The sequence below is a fragment of the Dipodomys merriami genome, unplaced genomic scaffold, assembly GCF_024711535.1.
Source record: "Dipodomys merriami isolate MVZ:Mamm:240054 unplaced genomic scaffold, mDipMer1.0.p SCAF_408, whole genome shotgun sequence".
Taxonomy (NCBI): Eukaryota; Metazoa; Chordata; class Mammalia; order Rodentia; family Heteromyidae; genus Dipodomys; species Dipodomys merriami.
The window spans coordinates 1,560-22,266 of NW_027205693.1; the positions used below are offsets into that span (position 1 = coordinate 1,560).

The following is a 20,707-nucleotide window of genomic DNA, read 5'->3' on the forward strand; positions in this document are numbered from 1 at the left end:
CTTGCTGCAGTCCGACTACTACAACCTCACCAAGTTCTACGGCACCACAGCGGCTGGACGCCAGGGTGTTTGCGGTGATCGAGTGCTGCGAGCGGGGCTCTCTGCGGGTGAAGCGGGCGCATGCCACGGGCCCACGGGACCCGGCCACGCCACGCGTGTCCATAGACGGGGTCCAACAGCGTGTGACATCACACGCAAGCGTGACCATGCGTGTCAGCTGACATTCACATAGGTGAATAAGCCCACCGTGCACATGTTATACACGTTTACTCTACTATACTAGATAACATAGTGCATTAACAATATATTCTATTCTATTACATTATATATTATTACTATAACATATAATATCACAGATTACACGATGTATTACATATTATATCGTGTGTGTATTATATACACCATGTACACATAATATACATATAACATATAGAATGTGTAGGTTATATCATAACACATTGTATATTATATACACATAATATATAATATAGATTATAGTAATATATACGATTAGTATATGACAATAGACATAGTAATATGTGATCATGGATGACAGACATATACATACACGTGTATAAGATGTCAATTATAATTAATCAATATAGAATCAACTATGATATAGACATAATTGTTATAATATGTGATATATGTACACATATGCATGTAGGATAAAAGGTGATATAGACATATATACATAAATATATGTGATCTTTAATATGACAGATATATACACATACACATATACTATATGACATAGCTATATATACATATACATACATATAACTTACATGAGCTAACTTTACAAATAATTTACATGTGATATATAATTACATACATTAGGGCTGGGAAGGTGGCTCAGTGGTAGAGTACTTGCCTTGCATGCCTGAGGCCCTGGGTTCAATTCCTCAGCACCACATAAGCAAAAAAATAAATAATTACATACTACATTCTATAACAGGTATAATATATGCTATAACATACAATATAGGGGCTGGGAAGGTGGCTCAGTGGTAGAGCGCTTGCCTTGCATGCCTGAGGCCCTGGGTTCGATTCCTCAGCACCACATAAGAAAAAAGCCGGAAGTGGTGCTGTGGCTCAAGTGGTAGAGCGCCAGCCTTGAGCTGAAGGCTTGAGGGACAGCGCCCAGGCCCAGAGTTCAGGCCCTACAACCGGACCCCAAAAAAACAAAAAAGAAAAAAAATACAATATAATAATGTATATAATATATAATATGTAATATACATCATTTATATAATATATAGTGTGTAACATGCAATATGTATATAATATATACTAGGTAATGTATAATATACTGTGGATAATATGTTAAATATAGCGTGTAATGTATCATAATTTATATATTATATAATATGCAATATATCATAATGCATATAATATAATATATACAATATGTAACATCATGGATATCATATAATAGGTAATGATAGATATGATAGACCATAGTATACTATGCTTTATATTATATATATATATATATATATATATATATATGTATCACATAAAGGCTGAGGCCCACGGGGAGTCCCCACCTGCCCCCCACTTCCCCCACAAGTGCCACTGGGTGCTCGGAAGGCCTCGCAGCTGCCCCCTTGTGGTGACACGTGGGCGGGCCCGGGCCCTGGCCTGGGCTCCTGACCTGGGCTCTGAGGCTGGGGGGGGCACTGTGGCCCCAGGGAAGCCTCCCCCCCGCAGGCCCCTGGAGGCCCCTCACCGCCCCTGCCCCTCGCCCGCAGGAGGTGTTGGACGACGCCATCTCCTACCCAGACGGCACCTTCATGGACTGGGAGTTTAAGATCTCCGTCCTCTACGACATCGCCAAGGTGAGGGCCGCAGACGCGGACGCTCGTGACGGAGCCACGGGCGACGGAGCCACGGGCGACGGAGCCACGGGCGACGGAGCCACGGGCGACGGAGCCACGGGCGACGGAGCCATGGGCCACCAGCCAGGCCCTGAACTCACACCGCAGCCCTTCACACACCAGAGCCAGCGTCCTGACAAAGGAAACCAGGCCTCGATTTATTTCCATTCATTCATTCATTCATTCATTGTGCTGGGGCTTGAACTCAGGGCCTGGGCGCTGCCCCTCAGCTCTTTCCCTCACGGCTGGTGCTCTACCACTTGAGCCACAGCGCCACTTCTGGTTTTCTGGTGGTTCCTTGGAGATCAGAGTCTCACGGACTTTGCTGCCCAGGGCTGGCTTTGAACTGCGATCTTCAGATCTCAGCCTCCTGAGCAGCTGGGATGACAGGCGTGAGCAGCAGCACCCCGCCCCTTTCTTGAGTAGTGGTGACCTCTTCCTGACTGCGGGTCGCGGTGCTGTTTGCAGATGGGGTTCAACATAGGACCTGGCGCCCATGCCCAGGGCCAGGTTAAAAAAAATGGAGTCAAATCCCGGCTCCTCAGGAGGCTGAGATCTGAGGATCTCAGTTCAAAGCCAACTCTGGGCAGGAAAGTCCATGAGACTCTGATCTCCCATGAGCCACCAGAAAACTGGAAGTGGCACTGTGGCTCAAGTGGTAGAGCGCCAGCCTTGAGTGAACGAGCTCAGGGACAGCGCCCAGGCCCTGAGTTCGAGTCCCAGGACCAGCACAGGAAAGCAAAGGAAGGCGCGTGGATGTGGGAAGGCGGGTTAGGGTGGGGACGCCTGGGGCCGGGCCGGGCACCGGCTCTGTGTCCGCGCGTCCCGCACACCATGCCGCCGCCCGCAGGGCATGTCCTACCTGCACGCCAGCAAAGTGGAGGTGCACGGCCGCCTCAAGTCCACCAACTGCGTGGTGGACAGCCGCATGGTGGTGAAGATCACAGACTTCGGCTGCAACTCCATCCTGCCGCCCAGGAAAGGTGGGCGCGGCCGGGTTCCAGGGGCGCAGGGCGGGGGGCGGGGGCACGGGGGGGCGTGCTGGGGTCGCGGGGGTCACCAGGGTGTCGCCCGAGCTTCCTGTCCCATCCATGTCACCCCAGCACCCAACGCTCAAGACATGGGCGCTGCCCAGTGGAAGGGAGGGAGGGAGGAAGGGAGGGAGAGAGGGAGGGAAGGAAGAGGGAGGGATGGAGGGAGGAAGGAAGGAAGGAAGAGGGAGGGAAGAAGGGAGGGAGGGAAGGAGGAAGGGAGGGAAGGAAGGAAGGAAGAGGGAGGGAGGGAGGGAAGGAAGGAAGGAAGAGGGAGGGAAGGAGGGAGGAAGGAAGGAAGGAAGGAAGAGGGAGGGAAAGAGGGAGGGAAGGAAGGAAGAGGGAGGGAAGGAGGGAGGAAGGAAGGAAGGAAGGAAGAGGGAGGGAAGGAGGGAGGGAGGGAAGGAAGGAAGAGGGAAGGAAGGGAGGGAGAGAAGGAAGGAGGGAGGGTGGGAAGGGAGGGAGGCAGGGAAAGGAAGGAAGAGGGAGGGAAAGAGGGAGGGAGGGAAGGAAGGAAGGAAGGAAGGAGGGAAGGAGGGAGGGAGGGATGGAAGGAGGGAGAGAGGATGGGAGGGAAAGAGGGAGGGAAGTGAGGAAGAAGGGAGAGAGGGAAGGAAGGAGGGAGGGAGGCAAGCAGGAAGAGAAAGGAAAGAAAAGAAGGAAGGAGGGGAGGAGGGAAGGAGGGAAGGAGAAAGGGAGGGAGGGTGGGAAGAGGAAAGGAGAGAAGAGGGAGGGGAGGGAAGAAAAGAGGGAGGGTGGGAAGGAAGGAAGACAGGGAGGAGGGAAGAAGGAAGGAAGGAAAGAAGGAAGGAAGGAAGAATGGAAGGAGAGAGGGAAGGAAGGAGGGAATGGGAAGTAAGGAGGGGAGGAAGGAGGGAAGGAGAGAGGGAAGGGCGGGAGGGAAGGAGAGAGAGAGGGAAGGAAGGAAGGAAGGGAAGGAAAGAGGGAGGGAAAGGAGGGAGGGACGGAAGGAGAGAGGGAAGGGAGGGAGGGAAGGAAAGAGGGAGGGTGGGAAGGAAGGGGGAAGGAGGGAGGGAATGGGAAGGAAGGGAAGGGAAGAGGGGGGAGGAAGGGAGGAAGGGAGGGAAGGAAGGAAGGAGGGATGGGAGGGAGGGTGGGAGGGCGGCGGCACTGATGCGCCTCGCCCGCAGACCTGTGGACGGCCCCGGAGCATCTGCGTGGGGCGGGCGTGTCGCAGAAGGGGGACGTGTACAGCTTCGGGGTGGTGGGCCAGGAGATCGTGCTGCGCAAGGAGACCTTCCACACGCTCAGCTGCCGCGAGCGCAAGGGTAGGGGCGCGGCTGCGGGGTCCGGGGCAGGGTGTGGGGAGCCCTGGGCTTGGGGGGGCCCTGGGTGGGTGGGGGGAGCCCTGGGTATGGGCCAGACAGGGGCCTGCAGGCCATGCACACTGGCCTCCTCCATCCACACCTTGAAAGCATGTCAGAACATTCTGGAAGGCGTGGACAGTGTCCACCACTAGGTCTGGTGTCACTGCCCTTGTTCCAGAATCTTCCCTGACCATCCCCCTCCCCACCCCCCCCCAGCCCACCCTCGGGTTCCCCACAAGGAGAACAGGGCTGACTGACCCCTGACCGGCCGGAGGGGAGGCTGAGGAGGGGAGGCTCTCCATTGGAGGCCAGTCCTCCAGTGTGCAAGGCCACGCCAGTGTGCAAGGCCCAGGACCCGCGCACGCTCCCGCTCGCTCAGACCACGCTCGGGGAGCTTCTTCTGTGCTCCAGGCTGGCGCTCCACCACCTGAGCCACAGCCCCGCTTCCTCTTCTTTTTAATTTTAGAGACGAGTTTCATGGGGACCACGATCCTCAGACCTCTCCACGGCCCTCCCAAATTAACCCATCTCTCTCCTGGCCCCCCCCCCCACCGAGGCTCCACCCCGGGGTGGTGTCTAAACTTGTCATTTCCTCTCGTCCCACCAGAGAAGATTTTCCGAGTGGAAAACTACAACGGAGGGCAGGCCTTCCGCCCGGACCTGTTTCTGGAAACGGCTGAGGAAAATGAGCTGGAAGTGAGTGCTCCCCCCGCCTCCCCCCAAAATGCCTCTGGAGGCTCTGGGCGTCGGCCTCCAGTCTGAGGTTGAGGCACACTGCCTCTTCTAGAACCTTCTGGGGGTGGCTAACATCCCCTGGCTTGTGGCCCATGCTTCACGCACTGCCTCTTAGCTCTGCGCCTCTCCCTGTCTCCAGCCTGCCTTCTCCTTCCTCCCAGGACGTGGGTGACTGCATTTGAGGGGAGGGGGTCCCCCAACAAAATTGTCCGAGTTGGGGATTTCTCAGGGAATCTCCTCCTACAAGACCTCTCCCCGTTTAGAAAAAAGAATGCAAGCCGGGCGCCGGTGGCTCCCACCTGTCATCCCAGCTACTCAGGAGGCTGAGATCTGAGGATCACAGTTCGAAGCCAGCCTGGGCAGGAAAGTCCGTGAGACTCTGATCTCCAATAAACCATTAGAAAACTGGAAGTGGAGCTGTGGCTCAAGTGGTAGAGCACCAGCCTTGAGCTGAAGAGCTGAGGGACAGCGCCCAGGCCCTGAGTTCAAGATCCACGACCGACCAAAAAAAAAAAAAAATGCAACCGCCTCTTATCTGACAGTTTTGATTTCCCACAAAGTAGGAAATGGACACTTCTACAAGTCACCATTCTTAGGGTTTGGTGGTGGTGATGGTTGTAATAGTTTTGCCTCTGGTTTTTTTTGTTGTTGTTTTGTTTTGTTTTTTTGCCGGTCCTGAGGCTTGAAATCTGTCCCTGAGCTCTTTCACTCAAGGCTGGTGCTCTACCACTTGAGCCACAGCGCCACTTCTGGTTTGCTGGTGGTTCCCTGGAGATCAGAGTCTCACGGATTTCCCTGCCCGGGGCTGGCTTTGAACCGTGATCCTCAGATCTCAGCCTCCTGAGTAGCCGGGATGGCAGGCGTGAGCTCCGGTGTGGGGCTCTCCCTTTCTTCTGGCAGGTGTACCTGCTGATCAAAAGCTGCTGGGAGGAGGACCCAGAGAGGAGGCCGGACTTCAAGAGAATCGAGAGCACGCTCGCCAAGTTATTTGGGTACGGCTCGGGCGTGGACTTTCCTTCACACGGGGCTGCGGGCTTTGGTTTTTTGCTTCCTTCCCCCATGATCATTTTCATTCGACGGCGTCCAAAGAAGGAGAGTGGCTCTTCTTTTTTGTTTTTTGTCAGTCCTGGGTCTTGAACTCAGGGCCTGAGCTCTTTCACTCAAGGCTGGCGCTCTACCACTTGAGCCACAGCTCCACTTCTGGTTTTCTGGTGGTTCATGGGAGATCAGAGTCTCATGGACTTTCCTGCCCAGGCTGGCTTTGAACTGTGATCCTCAGATCTCAGCCTCCTGAGTAGCCGGGATGACAGGTGTGAGTGCCGGCGCCCGGCAGTAACCCCCTCAGTGGCATCTGAGTCGCTCTGCACCCCCTTTCCCCTCCCCCCACCACGCAGCCTGTTTCACGACCAGAAGAACGAGTCGTACATGGACACGCTCATCCGGCGCCTGCAGCTGTATTCTCGGAACCTGGAGCACCTGGTGGAGGAGAGGACGCAGCTGTACAAGTCTGAGCGGGACCGGGCCGACCGGCTGAACTTCATGCTGCTCCCCAGGTGAGGCTGGCCTCGGCAGCCTCCCCACCCCCGCAGGCCTGGGGGCCAGCCATGGCCTCCTCCTCCCTGCCCCCCCCACTGTTATTTGGGGTGGGGGATTTCCTTCCTTCCTTCCTTCCTTCCTTCCATCTTTCTTCCTTCCTTCCTTCCTTCCTTCCTTCCTTCCTTCCTTCCATCTTTCTTCCTTCCTTCCTTCCTTCTTTCTTTATCTTTCTGCCAGTCCTGGGACTTGAACTCAGGGCCTGGTGCTGTCCCTGAGCTCTTCAGCTCAAGGCTGGCGCTCTACTTCTTGAGCCATGGCTCCACTTCTGGCTTTTTCTGTTGTATGTGGTGCTAAGGAATTGAACCCAGGGCTTCATGCACGCTGGGCGAGCACTCGACCACTGCGCCACCTTCCCAGCCTCTTGGGGGTTTTCTTATCGCTATAGATCATTTCTTCTAGCATATTCTCTTTTTTTTGTTTGTTTTTGGGTTTTGGTGGGGCTTGAACTCAGGGCCTGGGCGCTGTCCCTGAGATTTTCCACTCAAGGCTGGTGCTCTACCCCTTGAGCCACAGCTCCACTTCTGGTTTTCTGGTGGTTCATGGAAGATCAGAGTCTCATGGATTTTCTTGCCCAGGCTGGCTTTGAACCGTGATCCTCAGATCTCAGCCTCCTGAGGAGCCGGGATGACAGGGGTGGGCCACACTGTGGGCTCATGAAGAAGGGGGAGGGGCACCCCAGGTCAGGCATGGCTGCTGGGGGGAGGAGAAGGGAAGGGAATGAGCCATTCTCCAGGCCTGGAGTAGATGTCGGAGCAATGGATGATGGAGGGGGAGCTCCAGCGCTGTACCCTCCACGCTGCTCAGCAACCCACATCCGGGTCCTTCCGAGGCCTCGCTGCACCGGGCCGTCCACCGCCCGGCCCCTGCGTCCCGCGGGCCCTGGCTCCCCACCGTGTCCCCCCCCCCCAGGCTGGTGGTGCAGTCTCTGAAGGAGAAGGGCGTGGTGGAGCCGGAACTGTACGAGGAGGTGACGGTGTACTTCAGCGACATCGTGGGCTTCACCACCATCTGCAAGTACAGCTCGCCCATGGAGGTGGTGGACATGCTCAACGACATGTACCGCAGCTTCGACCACATCGTGGACCGCCACGACGTCTACAAGGTGCGGACGGCCACGTGTGGCCACGGCACGCGCCACCTCTCGACAGGCCGGGGCCCCCAGCTCCCCACACCCCCATTGTCGGTCCTGGCTCTTGAACTCACGACCTGGGCGTTGTCCCTGAGCTCTTTCACTCAAGGCTGGTGCTCTACCACATGAGCCATGGCGCCACTTCCAGCTTTTTTCTTTTTGCTTATATGGGTGCTGAGGACTCGAACCCAGGGCCTCAGGCATGCAAGGCAAGCGCTCTACCACTGAGCCACCTTCCCAGCCCCTACAAATTATTATTATTATTATTTTTAGCCCAACAGGAGGTAGAGTATGAGAAGTATTGTCCGGGTAGCTCATTCCAGCCTACGATGATAAAGAAACCCTCAGATTATAGAAGCCGTTACCCAATTGTCACACCTGTGCAATTTCAGCCAATTAAGGCGTACTTTTATAGGCCCAGAATCTTTGAGAGCAGTTTTATCATTCGTGTAATCAGACTATTACCAAAGCTTGGAAGAAATTGGCCTTGGGTCCCGCAGGAGACGTCGCTCCAGCGCTTTTCCCGTCTTGTTGTTTGGTTTCTGTGTGTCACCCGGCCCACGCTCTGGGGGAGTTTTCTGCAGAGATTAAACAGGTCCCAGCGCAGCTGGTGACGAGAGAGGGTCTCTCCCAGGTAGAAACCATCGGCGACGCCTATGTGGTGGCCAGTGGTCTGCCCCAGAGGAACGGCAACCGGCACGCGGTGGACATCGCCAAGATGGCCCTGGACATCCTCAGCTTCATGGGCACCTTCGAGCTGGAGCACCTGCCCGGCCTGCCCGTTTGGATCCGCATCGGCGTGCACTCGGGTGGGTGAGGCCGTGTCCACAGCCCGAGTCCTCCCAAAGCACAGAGAGAGCTGGGGGGGAGGGGCAGGGTCGCACGCCTGGCATCCCAGCGACTCAGGAGGCTGAGAGCTGAGGATCGCGGTTCAAAGCCAGCCCGGGCAGGAAAGTCCGTGAGACTCTGATCTCCAAGGAACCAGCAGAAAACTGGAAGTGGAGCTGTGGCTCACGGGGTAGAGCACCAGCCTTGAGTGAAAGAGCTCAGGGACAGTGCCCAGGCCCTGAGTTCAAGACCCAGGACTGGCACAGAAAGGAAAGGAAGGGAAGGAAAAAAAATGGAAAAAAGAGGGGAAGGGAGGAGAGGGGAGAGAAAGAGGGGAGGAGAGAAAGGAAGAAAGCAAGAACTGCGTTGCTGAATGGCCACGCCTTGTACAACTACAATGGAGGTAGTAAAAATATTAAAAAGAAAAAAAAAAAGAAAGAAAAAGAGGAAGAGGAAGAAGTTGAGAAAGTGCTTGGTTTGCTACAACCCTCTGATTGGCTGAACATCTGGGTGTGGTTTGCTCAATTAGCAGCCTGTGATTGGCTGAGCCTCTGGGTGCTTTCATCAATAATAGCAGCCTGTGATTGGCTGAACCTCTGGGTGTGGTTTGATCAATTAGCAGCCTGTGATTGGCTGAGCCTCTGGGTGGTTTAATCAATTAGCGGTCTGTGATTGGCTGAGCCTCTGGGTGGTTTAATCAATTAGCAGCCTGTGATTGGCAGAGCCTCTGGGTGTGGTTTGCTCAATTAGCAGCCTGTGATTGGCTGAGGCTCTGGGTGGTTTAATCAATTAGCAGCCTGATTGGCTGAGCCTCTGGGTGGTTTAATCAATTAGTGACCTGTGATTGGCTGAGCCTCTGGGTGGCTTAATCAATTAGCGGCCTGTGATTGGCTGAGCCTCTGTGTCCTATGTGGCTGAGAATCAGATGTTTGCTACACAATGTCTATTTCCAAATTAAGCATCTGGTGTTTTCCATGCCTGGTAGGTGTTAGGTCTTAAGCCCGGGGCCAAATTTAGTTCATTTAACAGCGGGCGTTCACAGAGATTTAAGGTATCATAGGTGAAGATTCAGAATACCTGTAAATTAATCACAGGTATTATAGGAAAAGTGTTGGAAAGGAATTAAAAATAATCTCTAGCAATCTCTCTCAATCCTCTGCAAAGCACACTGGTCCCAAGGCCAATAACAATGCACCCGGGGACCCTGGAAATGGATGGTCTCCAGCACAGCTTACTCTGGTGTTTGAACAGCTATCATTGCCGGGAGAACTTACTTTTCCTTGCGTGAAATCCCGTGCATTCACGCCTCTGTGCGATCCCTCACCAGCGACCCCTTTTTCCGTGGACTCCGGCCTGAGTCCTCCTGCCTTGGCCTCCCAGGAACCTCAGCTCTTCAGACTCTGCATGCCGTGTGTTCCCTGCATGTGTTAGCTTGGCTTTACCTCTGAAACACACGGGAGGCGTGGCTCAAGCAGGCAAGCTCAAAGCCCCAAGTTCAAAACCCAGTGCCATCCCTACACACCTGCACGCGTGTGCACACACACACACACACACACACACACACACACACACACACACACACACACTGACTGTCAGAGCAGGGCACCCCACCCCTCAGCCAAGACACACCCCATCCTGATTCCACTCCGCCCCTCCGCGGCCTCCACCTCCAGCCTCCACTCGGCCCCTCCGCGGCCTCCACCTCCAGCCTCCCTTCTTCCTCACCAGGCCCCTGTGCGGCGGGAGTTGTGGGGATCAAGATGCCCCGCTACTGTCTGTTTGGAGACACGGTCAACACAGCCTCTAGGATGGAGTCCACCGGCCTCCGTAAGAAGCGGGAGGCGTGGGAGGCTGTGGGTCTAATGTGGGGCGCAGGACACTGGGGAACGAGGCACCCATAAAGGAAAGGCTGAACAGCCAATATCACTGTTGTGAGGCTGATGTGATTTGTGGTGTGTGTCTGTCTGTCTGTCGGTCCTGGGCTTGAACTCAGGGCCTGGGCGCTGTCCCTGAGCTCTTTCACTCAAAGCTGGTGCTCTACCACTTGAGCCACAGCGCCACTTCCAGTTTTCTGGTGGTTCCTTGGAGATCAGAGTCTCACGGACTTTCCTGCCCTGGCTGGCTTTGAACTGCGATCCTCAGATCTCAGCTTCCTGGGTAGCTGGGATGGCAGGCAGGATCTTTTTAAGGTTCCCTGGCTGTGATTGGGATGGGTGTGCTGGGCGTTGGGTATTTGGGGGTCGGAAGAGGCGATCAGAGCCCCAGAGCCAGACCCCATGCGGCCCTCATCATCCAGCCCTGAGGATTCACATGAGCGGCTCCACGGTGGCCATCTTGAAGAGAACGCAGAGCCGGTTCCTGTACGAAGAGCGAGGAGAGACCTACTTAAAGGTAAGGCGATGCAACATGAAGATTTGGGGGCCGGCGTGATCCCCCCCGCCCCGCAGACTTGGCTGGACAGTACAGGGTTCTCCACAGCCATCCAGCTAACCAGGACGAGAAACCTTCCAGAAGCATCCAAACCCAGAACTTCCTGTATTCAAATAGTGTGTTTTAAAGCCCCTGGGGTGTTTTGAACTCAGGGCTGGGCTCTAAGGGTGGCAGGTGTTTTCTCCTCCAACTCGGCTCCCGCCCAGGAGCTCTGGGTGCGGCCAGGCAGAACGCGCCCCACCCCTCATCCTCACTTCCTCTCAGAGTTTCCTCAACTTCCCCCCTGCAACAGGCCCAGCCTGTGGTCGCGTCTCTTCCTCTGAGTGCTCTAGACCGGTGGGATTGCCCAGCGCGGCCACACACCAGCTCACGTTTCCAAACACTTGTACAAATGTTCTGCTTGTGCAAATGTTCCAGGGGGAAAGGCCTGGGGGCCGGGGAGTGAGCTTAGATCAAGAAGCTGTATCTCTGTTTTTGTGCCAGTACCAGAACTTGAACTCTGGGCCTCACGCTTGTCTGGCTCAGCTTTCTTGTTCACAGCTGGTGCTCCACCACTTGGATCAAGACTCCAGTCCAGATTTTTCTGGCTGGCTGGTTAGAACTAGAGGCGTTCAGAACCTCAGCACTGCAGATGGTGGCCTCCTGAGTAGCTAGGATTACAGGCGTGAGCCACTGGTCCCGGCTGGAAAGCTGGTGCTGGGCACAAGCAGCGATCCAACCCCATCGTAAAAATGTCCTAACGCACGCTGTCTGAATCGTCCATAAATGCATATTCCAGGGAAAAATGAAAACCTAAAACCTTTTCTACACAGAAGCATTTTCCTCCACGCCATCAGTGGTTTGCAGATTGCACGTGTATATATGAAGTGATTTTATAAATACATATGTGTGTAGCCATTGCATATATAGTTATATATATAATATATACTATATCTATATATATAGGGTTTTTTTTTCCAATCCTGAGGCTTGAACTCAGGGCCTGAGCACTGTCCCTGAGCTGCTTTTTGCTCAAGGTTGGTGCTCTACCACGTGAGCCACAGCACCACTTCCAGCTTTTTCTGTGGATGTATACTGAGGAATCGAACCCAGGGCTCCAAGCCTGTGAGGCGAGCGCTCTACCCTTGAACCACCTGCCCAGCCCTGCTCTGTCCGTTTTCTAGCCCCCAGAGGAACTAGACCAATGAACACACTTCAGGCTTTCTGATCTGTGTGCACTCGTGTTTATAGCTCTCACACGCGTGAGGTCGGAGGACTGATCACAAAAGTTTGGAACCAGAACTTTCTGGTGAAAGAAAATGAAACCCAACCACCACCACCAGCAGCCTAAAGCGCTGATTAGTTGGCATAACCGAATGATCGGTTTTCACATGGGAGGGGTTTTGAGCGATCGATCATTTGGGGGCAAAGGAGAATACTAGTTTGGCAAAAACCAATCTGGTGAGAGATTGATTGACTGATTGATCGATTGGTTTTCGGAAGACATCTGGAGATAAACACGTGTGTGTGGGGATCACAGGGGGGTAAATCTCTTCCCCCTTGGACGCAGTTCCTGTGGGAGCCTGGGGCTGGGGTTCTGGGGTGCAGTACTCCAGGGGACCCCCATCTGTCTCCCCAGGGCCGAGGGACGGAGACCACTTACTGGCTGACGGGCATGAAGGACCAGGAGTACAACCTGCCACCCCCTCCCACCGTGTGAGTGCGGGGTGACCGGTCCCCAGGGCGTGGGGCTGAGGGGGATCCCCGCTGGGCCCCCAGGGTGCGAGGCTGAGGGGCACACGGGCTGAGGGGACCCCCGCTGGGCCCCCAGGGTGCGAGGCTGAGGGGACCCGGGGCTTGGGGACTGACCGAGGACTTCGAGGCCTCACCCACCCACCCACAAAATGCCCCCCTAGCCTGGGCTGCTGTGGTCAGACACGGTACCCAGACACCCTTCCCTGGGAAGGAGGCCCCAGGAGAACCATCTGGAACCTTCCATGGAGCACGCCTTCATGTTTGCCTGCGTGCCTTTCTCCTGCATTCTGACAGGACCGCTTCTAACTGTCCAATTAAATATGTCTGTCTTCGGTGTGTTACACACCTTATATACTATATGTTATTATAGCTATATGCAACAATATAACTAGACTACAGTATATATCATGCCCAGACAGACACGTATAACTAGAATAGTTTATATCATACCCAAATATAACTGTAGCCATAACATAGTATATGTTATAGCCAAATATAACTATAGCTAGACTATAGTTTATATCATATCCAAATATAACGATATAGCTGTAATATAGCATATATTATAGCCAAATATAACTATATAGCTAGAGTATAGTATATATTATACCTATACATAACTATACACCTGTAAAATATGATGTATTGCTGTATGTTATATAATTACATATCATATGTAATATCTTGGTTATATGTGATATATCATATATTTGTATTATACATCATATAGTATCTATATTATATGTCTATATATCTATATCTGTGTCAAAGATTATCTATATAACCTTATGTTGTACCTTATTCTAAATTGTATATATTCCACCTAATTATAAGTAAAGTCGATTATATCTAATATAAGCCATAACTATGTAATTACATGTAACGATATAATTGCATATAATTGTATATGATGCGTAATAATATAATTATATCTACTTAGCAATATAGAATGACATATAGAGCTTACGTATGTCATGAGAGACAGAGACAGACACAGAGACACAGAGACACAGAGACACAGAGAGAGAGAGGGCTCATGCCAAAGCCCCCTTCTCTGGGGCTTCCAGAGAAGCATTCTGGAGGTGACCCCTGGGGTGACCCTCCCCTGCCCTCCTCTCCTCCCAGGGAGAACCAGCAGCGCCTGCAGGCCGAGTTCTCCGACCTGATCGTGAGCGCTCTGCAGCGGCGGCGGGCGGCGGGGCTGCAGCGGCCGAGGCCCCGGCGCGTGGCCAGCTACAAGGGCAGCGGCCTGGAGTACCTGCACCTCAGCACCCCCGACCAGCACGACACCTATTTCTAGACCTGCGCCGTGGGAGGGGGTATGCGGGTTCCCTGCCCCCAGGTACAACCCCAGCCTCTGGGGGGAGACCCCAAGAATCTGTGGGGTTAACGGGGGAACTCTGTGACAAAGTTCCTATAATGTCTCCCCCCCCCCCAAAGTTTGTTTTTGTTTTGTTTCCTGGTGCTTTGTTCCCCTTTCTGTACGCGTGGATTTCTTTGTATTTCAATCCTCCCGATTCCATTTTCAATCCCTGATCTCCATTAAAATGCACTGTGAACTCCTGGCTGGTTTGTCCATGAAGGGAGGACTACAGTTCTAAAGGTAGTGTGTGTGTGTGTGTGTGTGTGTGTGTGTGTGTGTGTGTGTGTGTGTGTGTGTGTGTGTGTGTGTGTGTGTGTGTGTTGGAAGCTAAGAGGGGTTGTTGTTGTTTTGGTTGGTCCTGGGTCCTGGGTCTTGAACTCAGGGCCTGGGCGCTGTCCCTGAGCTCTTTCACTCAAGGCTGGTGCTCTACCACATGAGCCACAGCGCCACTTTTGGTTTTCTGGTGGTTCACTGGAGATCAGGGCCTCAGGGCCTTTCCTACCCTGGCTGGCCTCGGCCCGTGATCCTCGGGTCTTGGCCTCCTGGGAACCCGGGTGACAGGGTCTTTCTCCTTGTGCTTTTGAGAAGAAAAGTGAGTTCTCAGCGGACTCAGCAGCAGCTTCGGGGCTGGGGCCCTGGCTGGGGGTTGGGGGGCTGGGGGTCCTGGCTGGGGGCTGGGGTCCTGGCTAGGGCCTGGGGGTCCTGGCTGAGGGTTAAGGGTCCTGGCTGGGGGCTGGGGGGCTGGGGTCCTGGCTGGGGGCTGGGGGTCCTGGCTGAGGGTTAAGGGTCCTGGCTGGGGGCTGGCTGGGGGCTGGAGGTCCTGGCTGGGGGCTGGGGGTCCTGGCTGGGGTCAGGGGGTCCTGGCTGGGGTCCTGGCTGGGGTCAGGGGGTCCTGGCTGGGGGCTGGCTGGGGTCCTGGCTGGGGTCCTGGCTGAGGTCCTGGCTGGGGTCCTGGCTGGGGGTCCTGGCTGGGGTCAGGGGGGACTGGCTGGGGGCTGGAGGTCCTGGCTGGGGGCAGGGGGTCCTGGCTGGGGTCCTGGCTGGGGGCTGGCTGGGGTCCTGGCTGGGGTCCTGGCTGGGGTCCTGGCTGGGGGCTGGCTGGGGTCCTGGCTGGGGGCTGGGGTCCTGGCTGGGGTCCTGGCTGGGGGCTGGGGTCCTGGCTGGGGTCCTGGCTGGGGGCTGGTGTCCTGGCTGGGCCTGGGGGTCCTGGCTGGGGCTGGGGTCCTGGTTGGGGGCTGGGGTCCTGGCTGGGGTCCTGGCTGGGGGCTGGGGTCCTGGCTGGGGGCTGGCTGGGGGCTGGCTGGGGTCCTGGCTGGGGTCCTGGCTGGGGGCTGGCTGGGGTCCTGGCTGGGGGCTGGGGTCCTGGCTGGGGTCCTGGCTGGGGGCTGGCTGGGGTCCTGGCTGGGGTCAGGGGGTCCTGGCTGGGGTCCTGGCTGGGGTCAGGGGGTCCTGGCTGGGGTCCTGGCTGGGGTCAGGGGGTCCTGGCTGGGGTCCTGGCTGGGGGCTGGGGTCCTGGCTGGGGTCCTGGCTGGGGGCTGGCTGGGGTCCTGGCTGGGGTCCTGGCTGGGGTCCTGGCTGGGGGCTGGGGTCCTGGCTGGGGTCCTGGCTGGGGGCTGGCTGGGGTCCTGGCTGGGGTCAGGAGGTCCTGGCTGGGGTCCTGGCTGGGGTCAGGGGGTCCTGGCTGGGTCCTGGCCGGGGTGCAGGCCGTGCGGGGCGGAGGCCCGGCCTACTTCACAATGGGCCCCGGGGCCCCCCGACTTCACAATGTCCGGGCGGCGGCGGCGGCGGCGGGGCGCGGTCCAGGCCGAGGCGGAGGCGGAGCGGCGCCCCGACCCCCCCCCCCCCGCCCGGCGCCGCCCGGCCGCGGCCGCGCACCGACTTCCCGGCCGCCGGCAGGAGCGATGTCGGGGCGCCCCGGGCCGCCGCCGCCGCCGCTGCTGCTGCTGCCGCTGCTGCTGACCTGGGCCGCGGGGCGCGGGGCGCCGGACGCGCCCGACTTCCCGGACCTCCCGGACCTCCCGGACACCCCCGAAGGTGCGGGGGGGCGCCCCGAAGGTACGGGCGGGGGGGGGACACCCCGAAGGTGCGGGGGGGCGCCCCGAAGGTGCGGGCGGGGGGGGCGCCCCGAAGGTGCGGGCGGGGACGGCCCGAAGGTGCGGGGGGGCGCCCCGAAGGTGCGGGCGGGGGGGGGCGCCCCGAAGGTGCGGGGGGGGCGCCCCGAAGGTGCGGGCGGGGGGGGCGCCCCGAAGGTGCGGGGGGGCACCCCGAAGGTGCGGGGGGGGGCGCCCCGAAGGTGCGGGGGGGGCACCCCGAAGGTGCGGGGGGGGCGCCCCGAAGGTGCGGGCGGGGGGGGCGCCCCGAAGGTGCGGGGGGGCACCCCGAAGGTGCGGGCGCGGGGGGGGCGCGGGGCTCCGACGGTGCAGCTCTGGCCGGTCCCGGTCCCGCCGGGCTCTGGTGGTCAGGGGACCCCAAGCGCGGCCCGGCGAGGTCGGGGTTCATCCCCATTGTGTCCAGAGGAGATGGGGGAGGGAGAGGGGTGAAGATGGGGGGCCGGGCACCCACACACCGCCCTGCGCACGGAGGGAGGGAGGGAGGGAAGGAGAAAGAAGGAAGGACAGAGGAAGGAAGGGAAGGAGGGGGGAGGGAGGGAGGGAGGGAGGGAGGGAGGGAGGGAGGGAGGGAAGGAGGGAGGGGGGGAGGGAGAGAGGGAGAAAGAAGGAAGGACAGAGGAAGGAAGGGAGGGAGGGAGGGGGAAGGAGGGAGGGAGGGAAGGAAGAAGAGTGAATGGGAAAGAAGGAAGGGAAGGAGGGAGGGAAGGAGGGAGGGAAGGAAGGAGGGAAGGAAGGAGGGAAGGAAGGAGGGAAGGAGGGAGGGAAGGAGGGAGGGATGGAAGGAAGGAGGGTAGGTTGGTTTGGACCTGTCACACCAAGACTGTAAGATTGTGAACTATGGGGTCTTTTCTGTGCGTGTGTGTATGTGCATGCGTGTGTGCGTGTGTGTGCATATGTGTGTGCATGTGTGTGCGTGACCAGTTTTTCATCTCGGGCTGGTGCTCTACCCTGTGAGCCACGCTTCCAGCCTTGCTGCTTTGGCTGCTCACTTGGAGATGGGAGTCTTGGACATTTTTTTTTCCAGACCCTGCTCTTCCAGCTCTCAGCGGCCCAGCCCAGCGAGCGAGTGGCCGGGACTGCAGGTGCCCTGCCCACCCCCCAGTAGCCGCTCTGGTTCCTCAGCCATCTCCTTCACAGTAGTGGGGTCTTGGCCCCAGCCCACCCTGCTGTCATCGTTGGCCGTGAGGCGCAGGGCTGTCGGGCTGGCAGCCTGGCAAACTGGTTCCACTCAGGGCTCACAGAGCCGGGGGGAGCCTCTGTGCCCCACCCCACCCCGCTGGGCTCCGAGCTGATTCACCCAGACACACCCCGGCGCCTCGGGCCTGTCCACAGTCAGGAGACATCCAGTAGCATGACAGGCTGATCTGGAGATCTCCACGTGGGACCGTGCCTTGGTCTCCAGTGGGTTCTCTGCAGTGTTTGGGGTGTGTGTGTGTGTGTGTGTGTGTGTGTGTGTGTGTGTGTGTGTGTGTGTTTAGGACACTTGAGAGCTTTCTTGTTCACCATTGGCGCTCTACCCCTTGAGCCATGCCCCCAGTCCAACTTTTGGCTGGCTACTTTGTGGCTTTATCTTGGAGTTGTTGTACAAAAGTGTTTCCATTTCCACAGGTCAGGGTAGGAAGACAGCGTACTGGGGAGGGGGGAGGGAAGAGGTGTGGAATCTCATAGACTTCTCCATCTGGCCAGGCTTTGAACCGTGATCCTCTAGATCTTAGCTTCCCTAGTAGCTGGGGTGACAGGCATCCTGCACCAAGCTCCAAGCGCTAGCTACTGAGAATACCAGAGCAAAGAGATTAACAGCCATTATCTGGTGATCTTGGCCAAGGGTTTGTTTTCTGACCCTTTTGAGCTTTGCTGGCTTTGTTTTGGGTTTTGAGAGGGGATCTCATTAAATCGGCTGGGCCTCTGCCCCAGCTTGCGATCCTCCTTCCTCAGCCTCTGAAGAGCTTGGGTCAGAGCACAACCCGGTGCTGGGCGTCCCGCCTTTTTTTTTCTTTCAGTTCTCTTTCTCTCTTCCTTTTTAGTTTTTGTTTTTTCTTAAATGCCAGTCCTGGGTCTTGAACTCAGGGCCTGGGCGCTGTCCCTCAGCTCTTCAGCTCAAGGCTGGCGCTCTACCCCTTGAGCCACAGCTCCACTCCCGGTTTTCTAATGGTTCATTGGAAATAAGTCTCTCAGACTCTCGTGCCCGGGCTGGCTTTGACCTGTGATCCTCAGATCTCAGCCTCCTGATGCACTGGGATGACAGGCTGGAGCTGCTGGAGCTCAGCTTTTCTATTTTCTTCTCTCCTTCCAGTTGCTCCCAACAACTTAAATTTAACAGTCTTTTGAAAGTTTCCCTTGAAAAGGTGGCAGGGAATATGATTCATAATGCAATTACAGCGCTTCTTTCTACTTCTGCAAAACAGAAATTTCACTCATGTGGTTAGGAGGAAAATAGGGAAACAACAGCGCCCAGATGAGAAAACTTAGCCTCAGACAGCAGCGCCTCCACACACGGCCCAAGGCCATGTCACCGTCTCCCTGGAGAACGCCGTGGAAGTTTCTGAATTGAGGGGTTTGAAAACACCACACGCAAATCACAGCAAGAAAGCCTTGGGCTCTGAGATTTGTCCCTGGGCTGTGCAGATCATGCATCATTAAACCGTTGTTGTTGTTGTGTGTGTATGTGTGTGTGTGTAGATCCTGGGGCTTGAATTCGGGGTCTGGGGGCTGTCCCTCAGCTCTTCAGCTCAAGGCTGGCGCTCTACCACTTGAGCCACAGCTCCACTTCTGGTTTTCTGGAGATAAGACTCTCATGGACTTTGCTGTCCTGGCTGGCTTTGAACTGTGATCCTCAGATCTCAGCCCCCGGGCAGATCACTTTCAACTTTTAACACATAACTTTACAGCATGTAATTAAAACTGGAGGCCAGTGTACCCGAACTGGGCAGCAGGTGGGTCCTGTGATCCCTGGCAGCTCGGTGCTAGGCCCATAGAGGGGACAGGAGGAGATGGAGGTCCTGCCCTCCCCCGGAAGCTGTCCATCATTGAGTTTGCAGCTGCTGCCCCTGGGAGCTGGGGTCAGTCCTAAGCCCTCCCCCCTAGGCCGTAGGTTTGTGTGTCTGTGGGGATCAGAACCCACAGCCTGCTTGTCAACCAAGTGCCGGTTCCCTGGCTATTTGTGAAGGTTTTTTTTGGTGTTTTTTTTTCTTGTTGTTTTGTGTCTTTTGGGTTGTTTTGTGTCTTTTGGGTGCTTTTTTATTTTTGGCTGTGGTTGGGTTGGTTTTTGTGGTGTTTGTTTGCTTGCTTGCTTAGTGTCTGTGATGGACTCAAAGCAAATCTGAAACCCAGGGAGCACAGGCACACTGTATTGAGCCCTCACGATCCCCTCCTAAGAAAATCCTCCTCTGTCCTCACTATACAAATGTCTGGAGTCCTGAATATAATTTACCAGTGCCCAGTGTATTTTTTTTTTTTTTTTTGGTCTTTTACCATCCAGCATGTTTGCTTGTAGATTTGCAGACACCTGCTAGTTACCACATAGGAGGGAAACCACGCAAACATGTTTCTCTGGGTCTGGCTTACTTCGTTTGATATTATTTTCTTCCAAGTCTGACCATTATAAATGGTGCCATATCATCCTTTCTGATGGAAGTGTAGAATTCCTCTGTGCATCTACACCACATTTTCTTGATCCGTTTGTCCACCGAGGGGCATCTGGGCTGATTCTGTATCTTGATTATGGTGAACAATGTTGTAGTGGACATGGTTGTGCTGGTGGCTTTAGTGTGGCCTGGTTTGTGGAGTCCAGGAAATGGAAACAAGAGGGTTTTTTCTTCTATGTTGTCTTTGTTTTCTTTTCTGTCTGCTGTGTTGGCTTCTTTGTCTCTATGAGGGTGAGGAGGCACAGAACCAAGGTAGCCATGGTCCTCACTGGACACCATGTGGAGAATGAACTCTACCACTCGTGGGTGGGGATGGGAGGGAAAAACGGGGAGAGAGCGAGGGAATGGTGGACTGATGTCACTGTAGCCTCTCTGCACATCACCTTTATCATCACAATTTTTAATTTTTTAATTTATTTTGTCAGTCGTGGGGCTTGAACTCTGGGCCTGGGCGCTGTCCCTGCGCTCGTCAGCTCAAGGCGAGTGAGCTACCACTTGAGCCACAGCACTACTTCTGGTTTTCTAGTGGTTTATTGGCGATCAGAGCCTCCCGGAGTTTCCTACCGGGGCTGGCTTTGAACTGTGATCCTCAGATCTCAGCCTCCTGAGTAGCTAGGATGACAGGCGTGAGCCGTGGGCCTCAAACCCAGGGAGCAGGCTAGGAGGGAGACAGCAGCCCCAGGGATCTAAGATGGGAAAGCAGTAAATTATTAACAATTGGAGAGATTGCTTCTGTTTTTCTGTGGCCTCTCATGACCCTGCTTGCTGTGACCTCCCCCTCCCTCCCTCCCTCCCTCTCTCTCCCACTCTCTCTGTCCCTCTCCTCTCCCCCTCTCCTCCCCTCGGTCTCCTCTCTTCCTCCCCACCCCCCAAGCCCTTTCTTTTCTCCTTTCACTCA

General features: G+C 55.8%; 2 protein-coding genes across 4 annotated transcripts in view; both read left to right on the top strand.

Moving 5' to 3' along the window:
• On the top strand, positions 1-14,250 carry LOC138806788 (guanylyl cyclase C-like; the record flags this gene model as incomplete). The annotated part of the gene is given in 14 exon segments (XM_069992142.1): positions 1-49; positions 51-107; positions 1,755-1,841; positions 2,731-2,863; positions 4,063-4,200; positions 4,847-4,935; positions 5,875-5,966; positions 6,369-6,527; positions 7,480-7,672; positions 8,334-8,508; positions 10,256-10,354; positions 10,824-10,918; positions 12,576-12,652; positions 13,817-14,250. Coding segments are annotated over 14 exon segments (1,618 nt in total), but the record flags the coding sequence as incomplete, so codon positions are not given.
• LOC138806760 (phospholipase B-like 1) overlaps positions 14,211-20,707 on the top strand; it is a 17,589-nt gene continuing 11,092 nt past the window's right edge. The window contains exon 1 of one of the 3 annotated variants that reach the window (XM_069992100.1): positions 14,211-14,294. Coding sequence is in view for 2 of the 3 variants with exons in the window: in XM_069992098.1 (XP_069848199.1) it covers positions 15,956-16,109 (154 nt within the window). In the remaining variant the exon portion in view is untranslated. Of the gene's footprint in view, positions 14,295-15,919; positions 16,110-20,707 lie in introns of those variants that run through there. The other 2 variants (XM_069992098.1, XM_069992099.1) reach the window with 2 other exon arrangements.